The sequence below is a fragment of the Oncorhynchus nerka genome, linkage group LG20 (genome assembly GCF_034236695.1).
Source record: "Oncorhynchus nerka isolate Pitt River linkage group LG20, Oner_Uvic_2.0, whole genome shotgun sequence".
Taxonomy (NCBI): Eukaryota; Metazoa; Chordata; class Actinopteri; order Salmoniformes; family Salmonidae; genus Oncorhynchus; species Oncorhynchus nerka.
In genome coordinates, this window is record NC_088415.1 from 19,169,759 (window position 1) to 19,188,227 (window position 18,469).

Sequence of the window (18,469 nt, forward strand, 5' to 3'; positions counted from 1 at the left end):
TTTGTCTTGGTCTAAGGAATTGTGAGGATTGCTCACAGCAGATTCAGCTGTCACACACATCACTGTATCACATGATCATATCTTTATCCATCCCTTTATTTACCCGATGTTGTCTGTTTCTTTTATTTTCTTCCTCTTTTCTGTTGTCGTCGTTGTGTGTCTCTGTCATTGTGTGTCTCTGTCGGTGTGTGTCGTTATGTTTCGTCCAAACCCTCTTCTCTCCATAGAGGAAACTGCGCTGGGATATGTGAGCAGATTTGCTTATGATTTATCTGGGTTTGCATTTTCTTTCTTTTAGAGTTCGGTATCCCATATGAGTTCTGTTTTTAGAGTGTGAAATGGTTTCATAGCTTGGTCTTTGTATCTCAAAGTGTGGGGATTTAATGTGATACCACTCAACTCAAAAGCTTGCATGACCTCAATTCTAATCTTTGGCAAGATCAGGGGTTTGTTCAGTTTGCTTAAACATTTGCTGCGTTGCGTAACGTTGCGCTTGTACTGAACGACACGTTTCCCCAAATTGCTCTTCAACGTTCTTGAACAGACTTTGAGGGAAGTTTGCTCCGTTTGGTGGGTGTGGTGGTATGTGGCTTGAAGCAATAAGTGACGTATTTAAAGGGCAGCGGCCATGCTGATAGCATTCCCCAACCACCAACCCAACTACTCCCCGTTTTTCAACTGGTTGTTCAGCACAGCACTGTTTCCATTTAGTTGAATATTGCATTACGTCTCTTTGTACTGAACGCAGCCCAGAACTCATTGTGTTGTTATGTGTTGTGTATGTTTTATAGTCCGATTCTAGTCCAAAACCTAGTTTGAGTGTTTTTTCTTTGAATCAGCCTGTGTTGATCTGAATTGAGTAGTTGTGCTTTCATTGAGTTGGTGTGGGTGTGTGTGGGTTGGTTGGTTCTTTTATCCTTGTGTGGACCTAAAATGCCCCAAAGTACCCACAAGGATAGTAAAACAATGAACATTCTCGTGGGGACATTTTCCACATCCCCATGAGGACAAAGGCTATTTAAGTTTAGGGGTTAGGTCTAGGGTTAGAGTTACAATTAGGGTTAAGGGTTAGTGGTTTGGGTTAAGGTTGTGGTTGTGGTAAGGATAAGGGTTAAGGTTATGGTAAGGATAATGGTTAGTGGTTTGGGTTAAGGTTATGGTAAGGGTAAGGGTTAGTGTGAAGGGTTAAGGTTATGGTAAGGATAAGGGTTAGTGTGAAGGGTTAAGGTTATGGTAAGGATAAGGGTTAGTGTGAAGGGTTAAGGTTATGGTAAGGATAAGGGTTGGTGTGAAGGGTTAAGGTTATGGTAAGGATAAGGATTAGTGTGAAGGGTTAAGGTTATGGTAAGGATAAGGGTTAGTGTGAAGGGTTAAGGTTATGGTAAGGATAAGGGTTAGTGTGAAGGTTTATGGTTATGGTAAGGATAAGGGTTAGTGTGAAGGGTTAAGGTTATGGTAAGGATAAGGATTAGTGTGAAGGGTTAAGGTTATGGTAAGGATCCGGGTTAGTGTGAAGGGTTAAGGTTATGGTAAGGATAAGGGTTAGTGTGAAGGGTTAAGGTTATGGTAACATGGTTATTGTGAAGGGTTAAGGTTATGGTAAGGATAAGGGTTAGTGTGAAGGTTTATGGTTATGGTAAGGATAAGGGTTAGTGTGAAGGGTTAAGGTTATGGTAAGGATAAGGGTTAGTGTGAAGGGTTAAGGTTATGGTAAGGATAAGGGTTAGTGTGAAGGGTTAAGGTTATGGTAAGGATAAGGCTTAGTGTGAAGGGTTAAGGTTATGGTAAGGATAAGGGTTAGTGAAGGGTTAAGGTTATGGTAAGGATAAGGGTTAGTGTGAAGGGTTAAGGTTATGGTAAGGATAAGGGTTAGTGTGAAGGTTTATGGTTATGGTAAGGATATGGGTTATTGTGAAGGGTTAAGGTTATGGTAAGGATAAGGGTTAGTGTGAAGGTTTATGGTTATGGTAAGGATAGGGTTATTGTGAAGGGGGTTATGGTAAGGATAAGGGTTAGTGTGAAGGGTTAAGGTTATGGTAAGGATAAGGGTTAGTGTGAAGGGTTTATGGTTATGGTAAGGATATGGGGTTGAAGGGTTGAAGGTTATGGTAAGGATAAGGGTTAGTGTGAAGGTTTATGGTTATGGTAAGGATAAGGGTTAGTGTGAAGGGTTATGGTAAGGATAAGGGTTAGTGTGAAGGGTTAAGGTTATGGTAAGGATAAGGGTTAGTGTGAAGGGTTAGGGGTTATGGTAAGGATAAGGATTAGTGTGAAGGGTTAAGGTTATGGTAAGGATAAGGGTTAGTGTGAAGGGTTAAGGTTATGGTAAGGATAAGGGTTAGTGTGAAGGGTTAAGGTTATGGTAAGGATGGTTAGTGTGAAGGGTTAAGGTTATGGTAAGGATAAGGGTTAGTGTGAAGGGTTAAGGTTATGGTAAGGATACGGGTTAGTGTGAAGGGTTAGTGTGAATGGTTAAGGTTATGGTAAGGATACGGGATAGTGTGAAGGGTTAAGGTTATGGTAAGGATAAGGATTAGTGTGAAGGGTTAAGGTTATGGTAAGGATAAGGGTTAGTGTGAAGGGTTAAGGTTATGGTAAGGATATGGGTTAGTGTGAAGGGTTAAGGTTATGGTAAGGATAAGGGTTAGTGTGAAGGTTTATGGTTATGGTAAGGATAAGGGTTATTGTGAAGGGTTATGGTAAGGATAAGGGTTAGTGTGAAGGGTTAAGGTTATGGTAAGGATAAGGGATAGTGTGAAGGGTTATGGTAAGGATAAGGGTTAGTGTGAAGGGTTAAGGTTATGGTAAGGATAAGGGTTAGTGTGAAGGGTTAAGGTTATGGTAAGGATACAGGTTAGTGTGAAGGGTTAGTGTGAATGGTTAAGGTTATGGTAAGGATACGGGATAGTGTGAAGGGTTAAGGTTATGGTAAGGATAAGGATTAGTGTGAAGGGTTAAGGTTATGGTAAGGATAAGGGTTAGTGTGAAGGGTAAGGTTATGGTAAGGATATGGGTTAGTGTGAAGGGTTAAGGTTATGGTAAGGATAAGGGTTAGTGTGAAGGTTTATGGTTATGGTAAGGATACGGGTTATTGTGAAGGGTTATGGTAAGGATAAGGGATAGTGTGAAGGGTTATGGTAAGGATAAGGGTTAGTGTGAAGGGTTAAGGTTATGGTAAGGATAAGGGTTAGTGTGAAGGGTTAAGGTTATGATAAGGATAAGGGTTAGTGTGAAGGGTTAAGGTTATGGTAAGGATAAGGGTTAGTGTGAAGGGTTAAGGTTATGGTAAGGATAAGGGTTAGTGTGAAGGGTTAAGGTTATGGTAAGGATAAGGATTAGTGTGAAGGGTTAAGGTTATGGTAAGGATCCGGGTTAGTGTGAAGGGTTAAGGTTATGGTAAGGATAAGGGTTAGTGTGAAGGGTTAAGGTTATGGTAAGGATAAGGGTTAGTGTGAAGAGTTAAGGTTATGGTAAGGATAAGGGTTAGTGTGAAGGGTTAAGGTTATGGTAAGGATAAGGGTTAGTGTGAAGGGTTAAGGTTATGGTAAGGATAAGGGTTAGTGTGAAGGGTTAAGGTTATGGTAAGGATAAGGGTTAGTGTGAAGGGTTAAGGTTATGGTAAGGATAAGGGTTAGTGTGAAGGGTTAAGGTTATGGTAAGGATATGGGTTAGTGTGAAGGGTTAAGGTTATGGTAAGGATAAGGGTTAGTGTGAAGGTTTATGGTTATGGTAAGGATAAGGGTTATTGTGAAGGGTTATGGTAAGGATAAGGGTTAGTGTGAAGGGTTAAGGTTATGGTAAGGATAAGGGTTAGTGTGAAGGGTTAAGGTTATGGTAAGGATATGGGTTAGTGTGAAGGGTTAAGGTTATGGTAAGGATAAGGGTTAGTGTGAAGGTTTATGGTTATGGTAAGGATAAGGGTTATTGTGAAGGGTTATGGTAAGGATAAGGGTTAGTGTGAAGGGTTAAGGTTATGGTAACGATAAGGGATAGTGTGAAGGGTTATGGTAAGGATAAGGGTTCGTGTGAAGGGTTAAGGTTATGGTAAGGATAAGGGTTAGTGTGAAGGGTTAAGGTTATGGTAAGGATAAGGATTAGTGTGAAGGGTTAAGGTTATGGTAAGGATCCGGGTTAGTGTGAAGGGTTAAGGTTATGGTAAGGATAAGGGTTAGTGTGAAGGGTTAAGGTTATGGTAACATGGTTATTGTGAAGGGTTAAGGTTATGGTAAGGATAAGGGTTAGTGTGAAGGGTTAAGGTTATGGTAAGGATACGGGTTAGTGTGAAGGGTTAGTGTGAATGGTTAAGGTTATGGTAAGGATACGGGATAGTGTGAAGGGTTAAGGTTATGGTAAGGATAAGGATTAGTGTGAAGGGTTAAGGTTATGGTAAGGATAAGGGTTAGTGTGAAGGGTTAAGGTTATGGTAAGGATATGGGTTAGTGTGAAGGGTTAAGGTTATGGTAAGGATAAGGGTTAGTGTGAAGGTTTATGGTTATGGTAAGGATAAGGGTTATTGTGAAGGGTTATGGTAAGGATAAGGGTTAGTGTGAAGGGTTAAGGTTATGGTAAGGATAAGGGATAGTGTGAAGGGTTATGGTAAGGATAAGGGTTAGTGTGAAGGGTTAAGGTTATGGTAAGGATAAGGGTTAGTGTGAAGGGTTAAGGTTATGGTAAGGATACGGGTTAGTGTGAAGGGTTAGTGTGAATGGTTAAGGTTATGGTAAGGATACGGGATAGTGTGAAGGGTTAAGGTTATGGTAAGGATAAGGATTAGTGTGAAGGGTTAAGGTTATGGTAAGGATAACGGTTAGTGTGAAGGGTTAAGGTTATGGTAAGGATATGGGTTAGTGTGAAGGGTTAAGGTTATGGTAAGGATAAGGGTTAGTGTGAAGGTTTATGGTTATGGTAAGGATACGGGTTATTGTGAAGGGTTATGGTAAGGATAAGGGATAGTGTGAAGGGTTATGGTAAGGATAAGGGTTAGTGTGAAGGGTTAAGGTTATGGTAAGGATAAGGGTTAGTGTGAAGGGTTAAGGTTATGATAAGGATAAGGGTTAGTGTGAAGGGTTAAGGTTATGGTAAGGATAAGGGTTAGTGTGAAGGGTTAAGGTTATGGTAAGGATAAGGGTTAGTGTTAAGGGTTAAGGTTATGGTAAGGATAAGGATTAGTGTGAAGGGTTAAGGTTATGGTAAGGATCCGGGTTAGTGTGAAGGGTTAAGGTTATGGTAAGGATAAGGGTTAGTGTGAAGGGTTAAGGTTATGGTAACATGGTTATTGTGAAGGGTTAAGGTTATGGTAAGGATAAGAAGGTTATGGTTATGTGAAGGTTTATGGTTATGGTAAGGATAAGGGTTAGTGTGAAGGGTTAAGGTTATGGTAAGGATAAGGGTTAGTGTGAAGGGTTAAGGTTATGTTAAGGATAAGGGTTAGTGTGAAGGGTTAAGGTTATGGTAAGGATAAGGGTTAGTATGAAGGGTTAAGGTTATGTTAAGGATAAGGGTTAGTGTGAAGAGTTAAGGTTATGGTAAGGATAAGGGTTAGTGTGAAGGGTTAAGGTTATGGTAAGGATAAGGGTTAGTGTGAAGGGTTAAGGGTTAAGGATATGGGTTAGTGTGAAGGGTTAAGGTTATGGTAAGGATAAGGGTTAGTGTGAAGAGTTAAGGTTATGGTAAGGATAAGGGTTAGTGTGAAGGGTTAAGGTTATGGTAAGGATAAGGGTTAGTGTGAAGGGTTAAGGTTATGGTAAGGATATGGGTTAGTGTGAAGGGTTAAGGTTATGGTAAGGATAAGGGTTAGTGTGAAGGTTTATGGTTATGGTAAGGATAAGGGTTATTGTGAAGGGTTATGGTAAGGATAAGGGTTAGTGTGAAGGGTTAAGGTTATGGTAACGATAAGGGATAGTGTGAAGGGTTATGGTAAGGATAAGGGTTAGTGTGAAGGGTTAAGGTTATGGTAAGGATAAGGGTTAGTGTGAAGGGTTAAGGTTATGATAAGGATAAGGGTTAGTGTGAAGGGTTAAGGTTATGGTAAGGATAAGGGTTCGTGTGAAGGGTTAAGGTTATGGTAAGGATAAGGGTTAGTGTGAAGGGTTAAGGTTATGGTAAGGATAAGGATTAGTGTGAAGGGTTAAGGTTATGGTAAGGATCCGGGTTAGTGTGAAGGGTTAAGGTTATGGTAAGGATAAGGGTTAGTGTGAAGGGTTAAGGTTATGGTAACATGGTTATTGTGAAGGGTTAAGGTTATGGTAAGGATAAGGGTTAGTGTGAAGGGTTAAGGTTATGGTAAGGATACGGGTTAGTGTGAAGGGTTAAGGTTATGGTAAGGATACGGGTTAGTGTGAAGGGTTAAGGTTATGGTAAGGATAAGGGTTAGTGTGAAGGGTTAAGGTTATGGTAAGGATACGGGTTAGTGTGAAGGGTTAAGGTTATGGTAAGGATATGGGTTAGTGTGAAGGGTTAAGGTTATGGTAAGGATATGGGTTAGTGTGAAGGGTTAAGGTTATGGTAAAGATAAGGGTTAGTGTGAAGGGTTAAGGTTGTGGTAGGGATAAGGGTTAGTGTGAAGGGTTAAGGTTATGGTAAGGATAAGGGTTAGTGTGAAGGGTTAAGGTTATGGTAAGGATAATGGTTAGTGTGAAGGGTTAAGGTTACGGTAAGGATAAGGGTTAGTGTGAAGGGTTAAGGTTATGGTAAGGATAAGGGTTAGTGTGAAGGGTTAAGGTTATGGTAACATGGTTATTGTGAAGGGTTAAGGTTATGGTAAGGATAAGGGTTAGTGTGAAGGGTTAAGGTTATGGTAAGGATACGGGTTAGTGTGAAGGGTTAAGGTTATGGTAAGGATAAGGGTTCGTGTGAAGGGTTAAGGTTATGGTAAGGATACGGGTTAGTGTGAAGGGTTAAGGTTATGGTAAGGATAAGGGTTAGTGCGAAGGGTTAAGGTTATGGTAACGATAAGGGTTAGTGTGAAGGGTTAAGGTTATGGTAAGGATAAGGGTTAGTGTGAAGGGTTAAGGTTATGGTTAGGATAAGGGTTAGTGTGAAGTGTTAAGGTTATGGTAAGGATAAGGGTTAGTGTGAAGGGTTAAGGTTATGATAAGGATACGGGTTAGTGTGAAGGGTTAAGGTTATGGTAAGAATAAGGGTTAGTGTGAAGGGTTAAGGTTATGGCAAGGATAAGGGTTAGTGTGAACGGTTAAGGTTATGGTAACGATAAGGGTTAGTGTGAAGGGTTAAGGTTATGGTAAGGATACGGGTTAGTGTGAAGGGTTAAGGTTATGGTAAGGATACGGGTTAGTGTGAAGGGTTAAGGTTATGGTAAGGATACGGGTTAGTGTGAAGGGTTAAGGTTATGGTAAGGATACGGGTTAGTGTGAAGGGTTAAGGTTATGGTAAGGATAAGGGTTAGTGTGAAGTGTTAAGGTTATGGTAAGGATAAGGGTTAGTGTGAAGGGTTAAGGTTATGGTAAGGATACGGGTTAGTGTGAAGGGTTAAGGTTATGGTAAGAATAAGGGTTAGTGTGAAGGGTTAAGGTTATGGCAAGGATAAGGGTTAGTGTGAAGGGTTAAGGTTATGGTAACGATAAGGGTTAGTGTGAAGGGTTAAGGTTATGGTAAGGATACGGGTTAGTGTGAAGGGTTAAGGTTATGGTAAGGATACGGGTTAGTGTGAAGGGTTAAGGTTATGGTAAGGATACGGGTTAGTGTGAAGGGTTAAGGTTATGGTAAGGATAAGGGTTAGTGTGAAGGGTTAAGGTTATGGTAAGGATAAGAGTTAGTGTGAAGTGTTAAGGTTATGGTAAGGATAAGGGTTAGTGTGAAGGGTTAAGGTTATGGTAAGGAAACGGGTTAGTGTGAAGGGTTAAGGTTATGGTAAGGATAAGGGTTAGTGTGAAGGGTTAAGGTTATGGTAAGGATAAGGGTTAGTGTGAAGTGTTAATGTTATGGTAAGGATACGGGTTAGTGTGAAGGGTTAAGGTTATGGTAAGAATAAGGGTTAGTGTGAAGGGTTAAGGTTATGGTAAGGATACGGGTTAGTGTGAAAGGTTATGGTAAGGATAAGGATACGGGTTAGTGTGAAGGGTTAAGGTTATGGTAAGGATAAGGATTAGTGTGAAGGGTTAAGGTTATGGTTAGGATAAGGGTTAGTGTGAATGGTAAAGGTTATGGTTAGGATAAGGGTTAGTGTGAAGGGTTAAGGTTATGGTAAAGATAAGGGTTAGTGTGAAGGGTTATGGTTAGGATAAGGGTTAGTGTGAAGGGTTAAGGTTATGGTTAGGATAAGGGTTAGTGTGAAGGGTTAAGGTTATGGTAAGGATAATGGTTAGTGTGAAGGGTTAAGGTTATGGTAAGGATAAGGATTAGTGTGAAGGGTTAAGGTTATGGTAAGGATAAGGGTTAGTGTGAAGGGTTAAGGTTATGGTAAGGATAAGGATACGGGTTAGTGTGAAGGGTTAAGGTTATAGTTAGGATAAGGGTTAGTGTGAAGGGTTAAGGTTATGGTAAGGATAAGGATTAGTGTGAAGGGTTAAGGTTATGGTTAGGATAAGGGTTAGTGTGAAGGGTTAAGGTTATGGTAAGGATAATGGTTAGTGTGAAGGGTTAAGGTTATGGTAAGGATAAGGATACGGGTTAGTGTGAAGGGTTAAGGTTATAGTTAGGATAAGGGTTAGTGTGAAGGGTTAAGGTTATGGTAAGGATAAGGATTAGTGTGAAGGGTTAAGGTTATGGTAAGGATAAGGGTTAGTGTGAAGGGTTAAGGTTTTGGTAGGGATAAGGGTAAATGTGAAGGGTTAAGGTTATGGTAAGGATAAGGGTTAGTGTGAAGGGTTAAGGTTATGGTAAGGATAAGGGTTAGTGTGAAGGGTTATGGTAAGGATAAGGGTTAGTGTGAAGGGTTAAGGTTATGGTAGGGATAAGGGTTAGTGTGAAGGGTTAAGGTTATGGTAAGGTTAAGGGTTAGTGTGAAGGGTTAGGGGAAATAGGATTTTGAATGGAAATTCATTTTAGATCCCCACATGGATAGAAGAACAAAACTTGTGTTTGTCTGGGATTATAACAACACTAAGAGACCAACGCTTTCTTCATGTTCCTCAGATTACGTGTTGAGAGTCTCAAATTAATCAGAACCAAATCACTGTGTTTACTCAACCATTAGTACCAAAGAACACTTGATCCAACGTTTCCTGACTAGTTTCACTTTCACTTATTGCACATTGATCAATGTTGAATGAATTAGTTGTTGAATGAATTAGTCTTTCAGCACTCACTGTAGAATCTAACTGCATTGAGACCAAAACAGTAGGTAAAAACGTCAAACGCTCTCTGTGATTGTCTCTTAAAGCTGTTGTATAATCCCACTAAGGCAGACAGTACAGTATCGGTTCAGTGATTTTAACTGACCTGTATCTGCTCTGCCTATTTTAATCTAGTGTGTTTATATTGTGTGTTTTTTTTAGAATTCTACTACCCACTAATCAATATTAACACCAGTGTGGTGAATACTGTTTAAGATATGTGGGTGCGTGTGCGCTGGTGTCTGCTTATTGTGTATGTGTGTGTTTCAAGCCTGTGACTGTATGTATGCACCCTGCCACCTATTCCAGTGCTCTTACATCCACCCGCCCTTTCTTTTCCTGGTTGCTATGGTTACAGGGCGGCCCTTGCCTCTGCCCACCAGGCCCAGCCCCTCCCCCAGACCCTGAGTGTTCTGGAGAGTACACCCCAGGTCAGGGGAATGCACACCATAATAAGGTATACACACTGCATACTGTATACACACTGCATACTGTATACACACTGCATACTGTATACACGATACATACTGTATACACGCTGCATACTGTATACAACCCACTGTACTACTAGTATAACTACTACCTCTAGAACTAATGTAAACGACCCACTATACTACTAGTAGAACTGCCTCTAGAACTAATGTAGAACGACCCACTATACTACTAGTATAACTGCCTCTAGAACTAATGTAGAACGACCCACTATACCACTAGTATAACTACATCTAGAACTAATGTAGAACGACCCACTATACTACTAGTATAACTACCTCTAGAAATAATGTAGAACGACCCACTGTCCTACTAGTATAACTACTACCTCTATAACTAATGTAGAATGACCACTACACTACTAGTAGAACTACCTCTAGAACTAATGTAGAACGACCCAATATACTACTAGTAAAACTACCTCTATAACTAATGTAGAATGACCCAATATACTACTAGTATAACTACTACCTCTATAACTAATGTAGAATGCCCACTATACTACTAGTAGAACTACCTCTAGAACTAATGTAGAACGACCCAATATACTACTAGTATAACTACCTCTAGAACTAATGTAGAATGACCCAATATACTACTAGTATAACTACTACCTCTAGAACTAATGTAGAATGACCACTATACTACTAGTAGAACTACCTCTAGAACTAATGTAGAACGACCCCATATATACTACTAGTATAACTACTACCTCTATAACTAATGTAGAATGACCACTATACTACTAGTAGAACTACCTCTAGAACTAATGTAGAACGACCCAATGTACTACTAGTAGAACTACTACCTCTAGAACTAATGTAGAACGAACCACTATACTACTAGTATAACTACCTCTAGAACTAATGTAGAACAACCCACTGTACTACTAGTATAACTACTACCTCTAGAACTAATGTAGAACGAACCACTATACTACTAGTATAACTACTATCTCTAGAACTAATGTAGAATGACCCACTATACTACCAGTAAAACTACCTCTAGAACTAATGTAGAATGACCCACTATACTACTAGTATAACTACTACCTCTAGAACTAATGTAGAACGACCCACTATACTACTAGTAGAACTACCTCTAGAACTAATGTAGAACAACCCACTGTACTACTAGTATAACTACTATCTCTAGAACTAATGTAGAATGACCCACTATACTACCAGTAGAACTACCTCTAGAACTAATGTAGAACGACCCACTATACTACTAGTAGAACTACCTCTAGAACTAATGTATATTGACCCACAATACTGCTAGTATAACTACCTTTAGAACTAATATAGAACAACCCACTATACTACTAGTATAACTACCTCTAGAACTAATGTAGAACGACCCACTATAATACTAGTAGAAAACCTACCTCTAGAACTAATATAGAACAACCCACTGTACTACTAGTATAACTACTACCTCTAGAACTAATGTAGAACGAACCACTATACTACTAGTATAACTACTATCTCTAGAACTAATGTAGAATGACCCACTATACTACTAGTAGAACTACCTCTAGAACTAATGTATATTGACCCACAATACTGCTAGTATAACTACCTTTAGAACTAATGTAGAACAACCCACTATACTACTAGTATAACTACCTCTAGAACTAATGTAGAACGACCCACTATACTACTAGTATAACTACCTCTAGAACTAATGTAGAACGACCCACTATACTTCTAGAATAACTACTACCTCTAGAACTAATGTAGAATGACCCACTATACTGCTAATATAACTATGTCTAGTACTAATGTAGAATGACCCACTGTACTACTAGTATAACTACCTCTAGAACTAATGTAGAATGACCCACAGTATTACTAGTATAACTACTACCTCTAGAACTAATGTAGAACGACCCACTATACTACTAGTATAACTACTACCTCTAGAACTAATGTAGAACGACCCACTATACTACTAGTAGAACAACCTCTAGAACTAATGTAGAACAACCAACTGTACTACTAGTATAACTACTACCTCTAGAACGACCCAATATACTACTAGTAGAACTACCTCTAGAACTAATGTAGAACGACCCACTATACTACCAGTATATCTACCTCTAGAACTAATGTAGAACGACCCACTATACTACTAGTATAACTACCTCTAGAACTAATGTAGAACGACCCACTATACTACTAGTATAACTACTACCTCTAGAACTAATGTAGAACGACCCACTGTACTACTAGTATAACTACTACCTCTAGAACTAATGTAGAACAACCCACTATACTACTAGTAGAACAACCTCTAGAACTAATGTAGAAGGACCCACTATACTACTAGTATAACTACCTCTAGAACTAATGTAGAACGACCCACTATACTACTAGTATAACTACTACCTCTAGAACTAATGTAGAACGACCCACTGTACTACTAGTAGAACTACTACCTCTAGAACTAATGTAGAACGACCCACTATACTACTAGTAGAACTACCTCTAGAACTAATGTAGAATGACCCACTGTACTACTAGTATAACTACCTCTAGAACTAATGTAGAACGACCCACTATAATATTAGTCAGGTATTTTACTAACACAGCCCAGGTCATGGGATGCACACCATCATCAGATATCAGTAATAAGCACTGCACTACACACTACTCAATAAACCGTCTAACTGATCTAGAGTCAGATAATAACACAGGTAGGTCAGAGCATAAACATACTGTAGCAAGCATTCACTTCCACAATGTGGGTTGAGTGCAACTACATGGCCCGTAGTGTCTATTCTTTTTTGTTTGGCCCCTGACTGTCTTTTATCTGTCTGATCCTGGACTCTCTTTTGTCTGTCTGATCCTGGACTCTCTTTTGTCTGTCTGATCCTGGACTCTCTTTTATCTGTCTGATCCTGGACTCTCTTTTATCTGTCTGATCCTGGACTCTCTTTTGTCTGTCTGATCCTGGACTCTCTTTTATCTGTCTGATCCTGGACTCTCTTTTATCTGTCTGATCCTGGACTCTCTTTTATCTGTCTGGTCCCTGACTGTCTTGTATCCATCTGGTCCCTGACTGTCTTTTATCTGTCTGATTTTGGACTCTCTTTTATCTGTCTGATTTTGGACTCTCTTTTATCTGTCTGATCCTGGACTCTCTTTTATCTGTCTGGTCCTGGACTCTCTTTTATCTGTCTGATCCTGGACTCTCTTTTATCTGTCTGATCCTGGACTCTCTTTTATCTGTCTGATCCTGGACTCTCTTTTATCTGTCTGATCCTGGACTCTCTTTTATCTGTCTGGTCCTGGACTCTCTTTTATCTGTCTGATCCTGGACTCTCTTTTATCTGTCTGATCCTGGACTCTCTTTTATCTGTCTGATCCTGGACTCTCTTTTATCTGTCTGATCCTGGACTCTCTTTTATCTGTCTGATCCTGGACTCTCTTTTATCTGTCTGGTCCCTGACTGTCTTGTATCCATCTGGTCCCTGACTGTCTTTTATCTGTCTGATTTTGGACTCTCTTTTATCTGTCTGATTTTGGACTCTCTTTTATCTGTCTGATCCTGGACTCTATTTTATCTGTCTGGTCCCTGACTGTCTTTTATCTGTCTGGTCCCTGACTGTCTTTTATCTGTCTGGTCCTTGACAGTTTTTTTTATCTGTCTGGTCCCTGACCGTTTTTTATCTGTCTGGTCCCTGACTCTCTTTTATATGTCTGGCCACTGACTGCTTCATCTGTCTGCCCCCTGACCGTCTTTTATCTGTATGGTCTCTGACTGTCTCATCTGTCTGCCCCCTGACCGTCTTTCATCTGTCTGGTCCCTGACTGTCTTTATCTGTCTGGTCCCTGACCGTCTTTTATCTGTCTGGTCCCTGACTGTCTTGTATCCGTCTGGTCCCTGACTCTCTTTTATCTGTCTGGTCCCTGACTGTCTTTTATCTGTCTAGTCCCTGACTGTCTTTTATCTGTCTGGTCCTTGACAGTTTTTGTCTGTCTGGTCCCTGACTGTCTTTTATCTGTCTGGTCCCTGACAGTCTTTTATCTGTCTGGTCTCTGACTGTCTTTTATCTGTCTGGTCCCTGACCGTCTTTTATCTGTCTGGTCTTTGACTGTCTTTTATCTGTAGGGTCCCTGACTCTCTTTTATCTGTTGGGTCTCTGACTGTCTTTTATCTGGAGGGTCCCTGACTGTCTTTTATCTGTCGGTCCCTGACTGCCTTTTATCTGGAGGGTCCCAGTCTGTCTTTTATTTGTCTGGTCTCTGACTGTCTTTTATCTGTCTGGTCCCTGACCGTCTTTTATCTGTCTGGTCTCTGACTGTCTTTTATCTGTAGGGTCCCTGACTCTCTTTTATCTGTAGGGTCTCTGACTGTCTTTTATCTGGAGGGTCCCTGACTGTCTTTTATCTGTCGGTCCCTGACTGCCTTTTATCTGTCGGTCCCTGACTGTCTTTTATCTGTCTGGACCCTGAATTCCTTTTATCTGTCTGGTCCCTGACTCTCTTATCTGTAGGGTCTCTGACTGTCTTTTATCTGTAGGGTCTCTGACTGTCTTTTATTTGTCTGGTCCCTGACTGTCTTTTATCTGTCTGGTCCCAGACTGTTTTTTATTTGTCTGGTCCCTGACTGTCTTTTATCTGTCTGGTCCCTGACTGTTTTTTTATTTGTCTGGTCCCAGACTGTTTTTTATTTGTCTGGTCCCTGACTGTCTTTTATCTGTCTGGACCCTGAATTCCTTCTATCTGTATGGTCCCTGAGTGTTTTTTATTGGTCTGGTCCCTGAGTGTCCTACTTCTTCTGTCCAGAAACAAAGAGACAAGCAGGGATGAGTTCATCTTCTACTCGAAGAGACTGATGCGTCTGCTGATTGAACGAGCGCTTTCCTTTCTTCCCTCAGAGGTACGTATGACAGAGAGACAGAGAGATAGAAAGACTGCTCTGTTCCACTGGACCTTAACGTTCATACCCAAGGAGCATATTTTAATGTAGTTTCATTTAGAAAGAGATGAAAAGATAGAGGGAGAAGAATTGAGTGATGGAAAAATGGGGGTAAGAAAGATGGAAAGAGAGTGTAAGAGATGGAAAGAGCATGAGAGGTCAAGATAGCGAGATGGTGCGAGAGAGAGAAAAAGAAGAGAGAGAGAGAGAGCGAAAGAGAGAGTCTGGCCTCTGGAGTATGGAAACTGTCAATCCACCGCAGAGGAAAGTTCTCACTATAAAACCAAAAAGACACACACATACCGCGACTGCACAAACACACCATATCACTTGAATCGCACAGCAACTACAGTACACTGTGTATGTACCACCCACTACAGGTAGAGCTGTTGGAGTAAAGAAGTGTTTTATTGATTGTTTAGTGTGGCCAACTGGACACGCACCATGGATTCGTTGTCTTGAGGTTTGTACTCATAAGTTCATCCTCCTCTCTTTCTCTCTCTCTCTCTCTCTCTCTCTCTCTCTCTCTCTCTCTCTCTCTCTTACCACAGAGCCATATAGTTCAAACACCGCAGGGAGAGGACTATGAAGGCAGGACTTTCCACGGGAAGAGGGTGAGTTGAGCTTTTTCTTCCTGCCTGTTTTTCTATCCATCTCTCTCACTTTCTCTCTCTCACTTTCTCCTTCCTATTCACTTGTTTCTATCTCTCCATTTCAGCCGGCTAGTTCCCTCTGATGAGAAAACTCAATCTGTGTGATTCAAATTAGCTTTATATAATAGCACATTCCATCTGTTATTAGATGTTAACTCAGTCCTGTGTATTTATCAGCCAGTGTTGTCATGATGAACAGTATAGTATTACTGCTGTCATGTTCTTGTTGTTAAATGTACTGTACTCAGTTATCAGTCAGTATGTTAGAAATCCATGAACCTGGTTTCTCTTCTGATTTTCCTTAGATCACTGGAGTGTCCATCCTGCGAGCAGGAGAGACCATGGAGCCAGCTCTCCGGGCGGTGTGTAAAGATGTCCGCATCGGTAAGATCCTGATCCAGACCAACCAGGACACAGGAGAACCAGAGGTATGGATCTGGAAAACACACATGCTTGAAGCTTTGAGTAGACTGCGGGACCTGACCAGGGAAAAGTTGGAGTCATAGTTATAGCCTTTTTGTCTGTCTTTCATTCTTCCCTTCATCCCCTCTTTCCTCCCTGTCCCTCCCTCTCTCTCAGCTGCATTATCTGCGTCTGCCTAAGGACATTGGTGAGGACCATGTGATTCTGATGGACTGCACCGTGTCTACTGGGGCTGCTGCCATGATGGCCGTACGAGTCCTACTGGTAGGTGATTCTGATGGACTGCACCATGTCTACTGGGGCTGCTGCCATGATGGCCATACGTACGAGTCCTACTGGTAGGTGATTCTGATGGACTGCACCGTGTGTACTGGGGCTGCTGGCATGATGGCCGTACGAGTCCTACTGGTAGGTGATTCTGATGGACTGCACCATGTCTACTGGGGCTGCTGCCATGATGGCCATACGTACGAGTCCTACTGGTAGGTGATTCTGATGGACTGCACCGTGTGTACTGGGGCTGCTGGCATGATGGCCGTACGAGTCCTACTGGTAGGTGATTCTGATGGACTGCACCATGTGTACTGGAGCTGCTGCCATGATGGCCATACGTACGAGTTCTACTGGTAGGTGATTCTGATGGACGGCACCGTGTGTACTGGGGCTGCTGCCATGATGGCCATACGTACGAGTCCTACTGGTAGGTGATTCTGATGGACTGCACCGTGTGTACTGAGGCTGCTGGCATGATGGTCGTACGAGTCCTACTGGTAGGTGATTCTGATGGACTGCACCGTGTGTACTGAGGCTGCTGGCATGATGGTCGTACGAGTCCTACTGGTAGGTGATTCTGATGGACGGCACTGTGTGTACTGGGGCTGCTGGCATGATGGCCGTACGAGTCCTACTGCTAGGTGATTCTGATGGACTGCACCGTTTGTACTGGGGCTGCTGCCATGATGGCCGTACGAGTCCTACTGGTAGTTGATTCTGATGGACTGCACCATGTGTACTGGGGCTGCTGCCATGATGGCCATACGTACGAGTTCTACTGGTAGGTGATTCTGATGGACGGCACTGTGTGTACTGAGGCTGCTGGCATGATGGCCGTACGAGTCCTACTGGTAGGTGATTCTGATGGACTGCACCGTTTGTACTGGGGCTGCTGCCATGATGGCCGTACGAGTCCTACTGGTAGTTGATTCTGATGGACTGCACCATGTGTACTGGGGCTGCTGCCATGATGGCCATACGTACGAGTCCTACTGGTAGGTGATTCTGATGGACGGCACCGTGTGTACTGGGGCTGCTGGCATGATGGCCGTACGAGTCCTACTGGTAGGTGATTCTGATGGACTGCACCATGTGTACTGGGGCTGCTGCCATGATGGCCGTACGAGTCCTACTGGTAGGTGATTCTGATGGACTGAACCGTGTGTACTGAGGCTGCTGCTATGATGGCCAATCGTATGAGTCCTACTGGCAGGTGATTCTGATGGACTGCAACGTGTCTACTGGGGCTGCTGCCATGATGGCCTTACGAGTCCTACTGGTAGGTGTTTCTGATGGACTGCACCGTGTGTACTGGGGCTGCTGCCATGATGGCCATACGTACGAGTCCTACTGGTAGGTGATTCTGATGGACTGCACCGTGTGTACTGAGGCTGCTGGCATGATGGTCGTACGAGTCCTACTGGTAGGTGATTCTGATGGACTGCACCGTGTGTACTGAGGCTGCTGGCATGATGGTCGTACGAGTCCTACTGGTAGGTGATTCTGATGGACGGCACCGTGTGTACTGGGGCTGCTGGCATGATGGCCGTACGAGTCCTACTGGTAGGTGATTCTGATGGACTGCACCGTTTGTACTGGGGCTGCTGCCATGATGGCCGTACGAGTCCTACTGGTAGTTGATTCTGATGGACTGCACCATGTGTACTGGGGCTGCTGCCATGATGGCCGTACGAGTCCTACTGGTAGGTGATTCTGATGGACTGAACCGTGTGTACTGAGGCTGCTGCTATGATGGCCAATCGTATGAGTCCTACTGGCAGGTGATTCTGATGGACTGCAACGTGTCTACTGGGGCTGCTGCCATGATGGCCTTACGAGTCCTACTGGTAGGTGTTTCTGATGGACTGCACCGTGTGTACTGGGGCTGCTGCCATGATGGCCATACGTACGAGTCCTACTGGTAGGTGATTCTGATGGACTGCACCGTGTGTACTGAGGCTGCTGGCGTGATGGTCGTACGAGTCCTACTGGTAGGTGATTCTGATGGACGGCACCGTGTGTACTGGGGCTGCTGGCATGATGGCCGTACGAGTCCTACTGGTAGTTGATTCTGATGGACTGCACCATGTGTACTGGGGCTGCTGCCATGATGGCCATACGTACGAGTCCTACTGGTAGGTGATTCTGATGGACGGCACCGTGTGTACTGGGGCTGCTGGCATGATGGCCGTACGAGTCCTACTGGTAGGTGATTCTGATGGACTGCACCATGTGTACTGGGGCTGCTGCCATGATGGCCGTACGAGTCCTACTGGTAGGTGATTCTGATGGACTGCACCGTGTGTACTGAGGCTGCTGGCATGATGGTCGTACGAGTCCTACTGGTAGGTGATTCTGATGGACGGCACCGTGTGTACTGGGGCTGCTGGCATGATGGCCGTACGAGTC

The 18,469-nt window shown here is 42.6% G+C and overlaps 1 protein-coding gene across 6 annotated transcripts in view; it reads left to right on the plus strand.

The window, feature by feature from the left end:
• uckl1b (uridine-cytidine kinase 1-like 1b) overlaps positions 1 to 18,469 on the plus strand; it is an 84,114-nt gene that overhangs the window by 52,834 nt on the left and 12,811 nt on the right. For 5 of the 6 annotated variants that reach the window (XM_065005283.1, XM_065005284.1, XM_065005280.1 and 2 more), the window contains 6 exons: positions 228 to 247; positions 9,652 to 9,750; positions 14,579 to 14,672; positions 15,263 to 15,325; positions 15,670 to 15,792; positions 15,944 to 16,051. In XM_065005283.1, coding sequence (XP_064861355.1) covers positions 228 to 247; positions 9,652 to 9,750; positions 14,579 to 14,672; positions 15,263 to 15,325; positions 15,670 to 15,792; positions 15,944 to 16,051 — 507 coding nt within the window. The remainder of the gene's footprint in view (positions 1 to 227; positions 248 to 9,651; positions 9,751 to 14,578; positions 14,673 to 15,262; positions 15,326 to 15,669; positions 15,793 to 15,943; positions 16,052 to 18,469) is intronic. The other variant, XM_065005282.1, reaches the window with a different exon arrangement.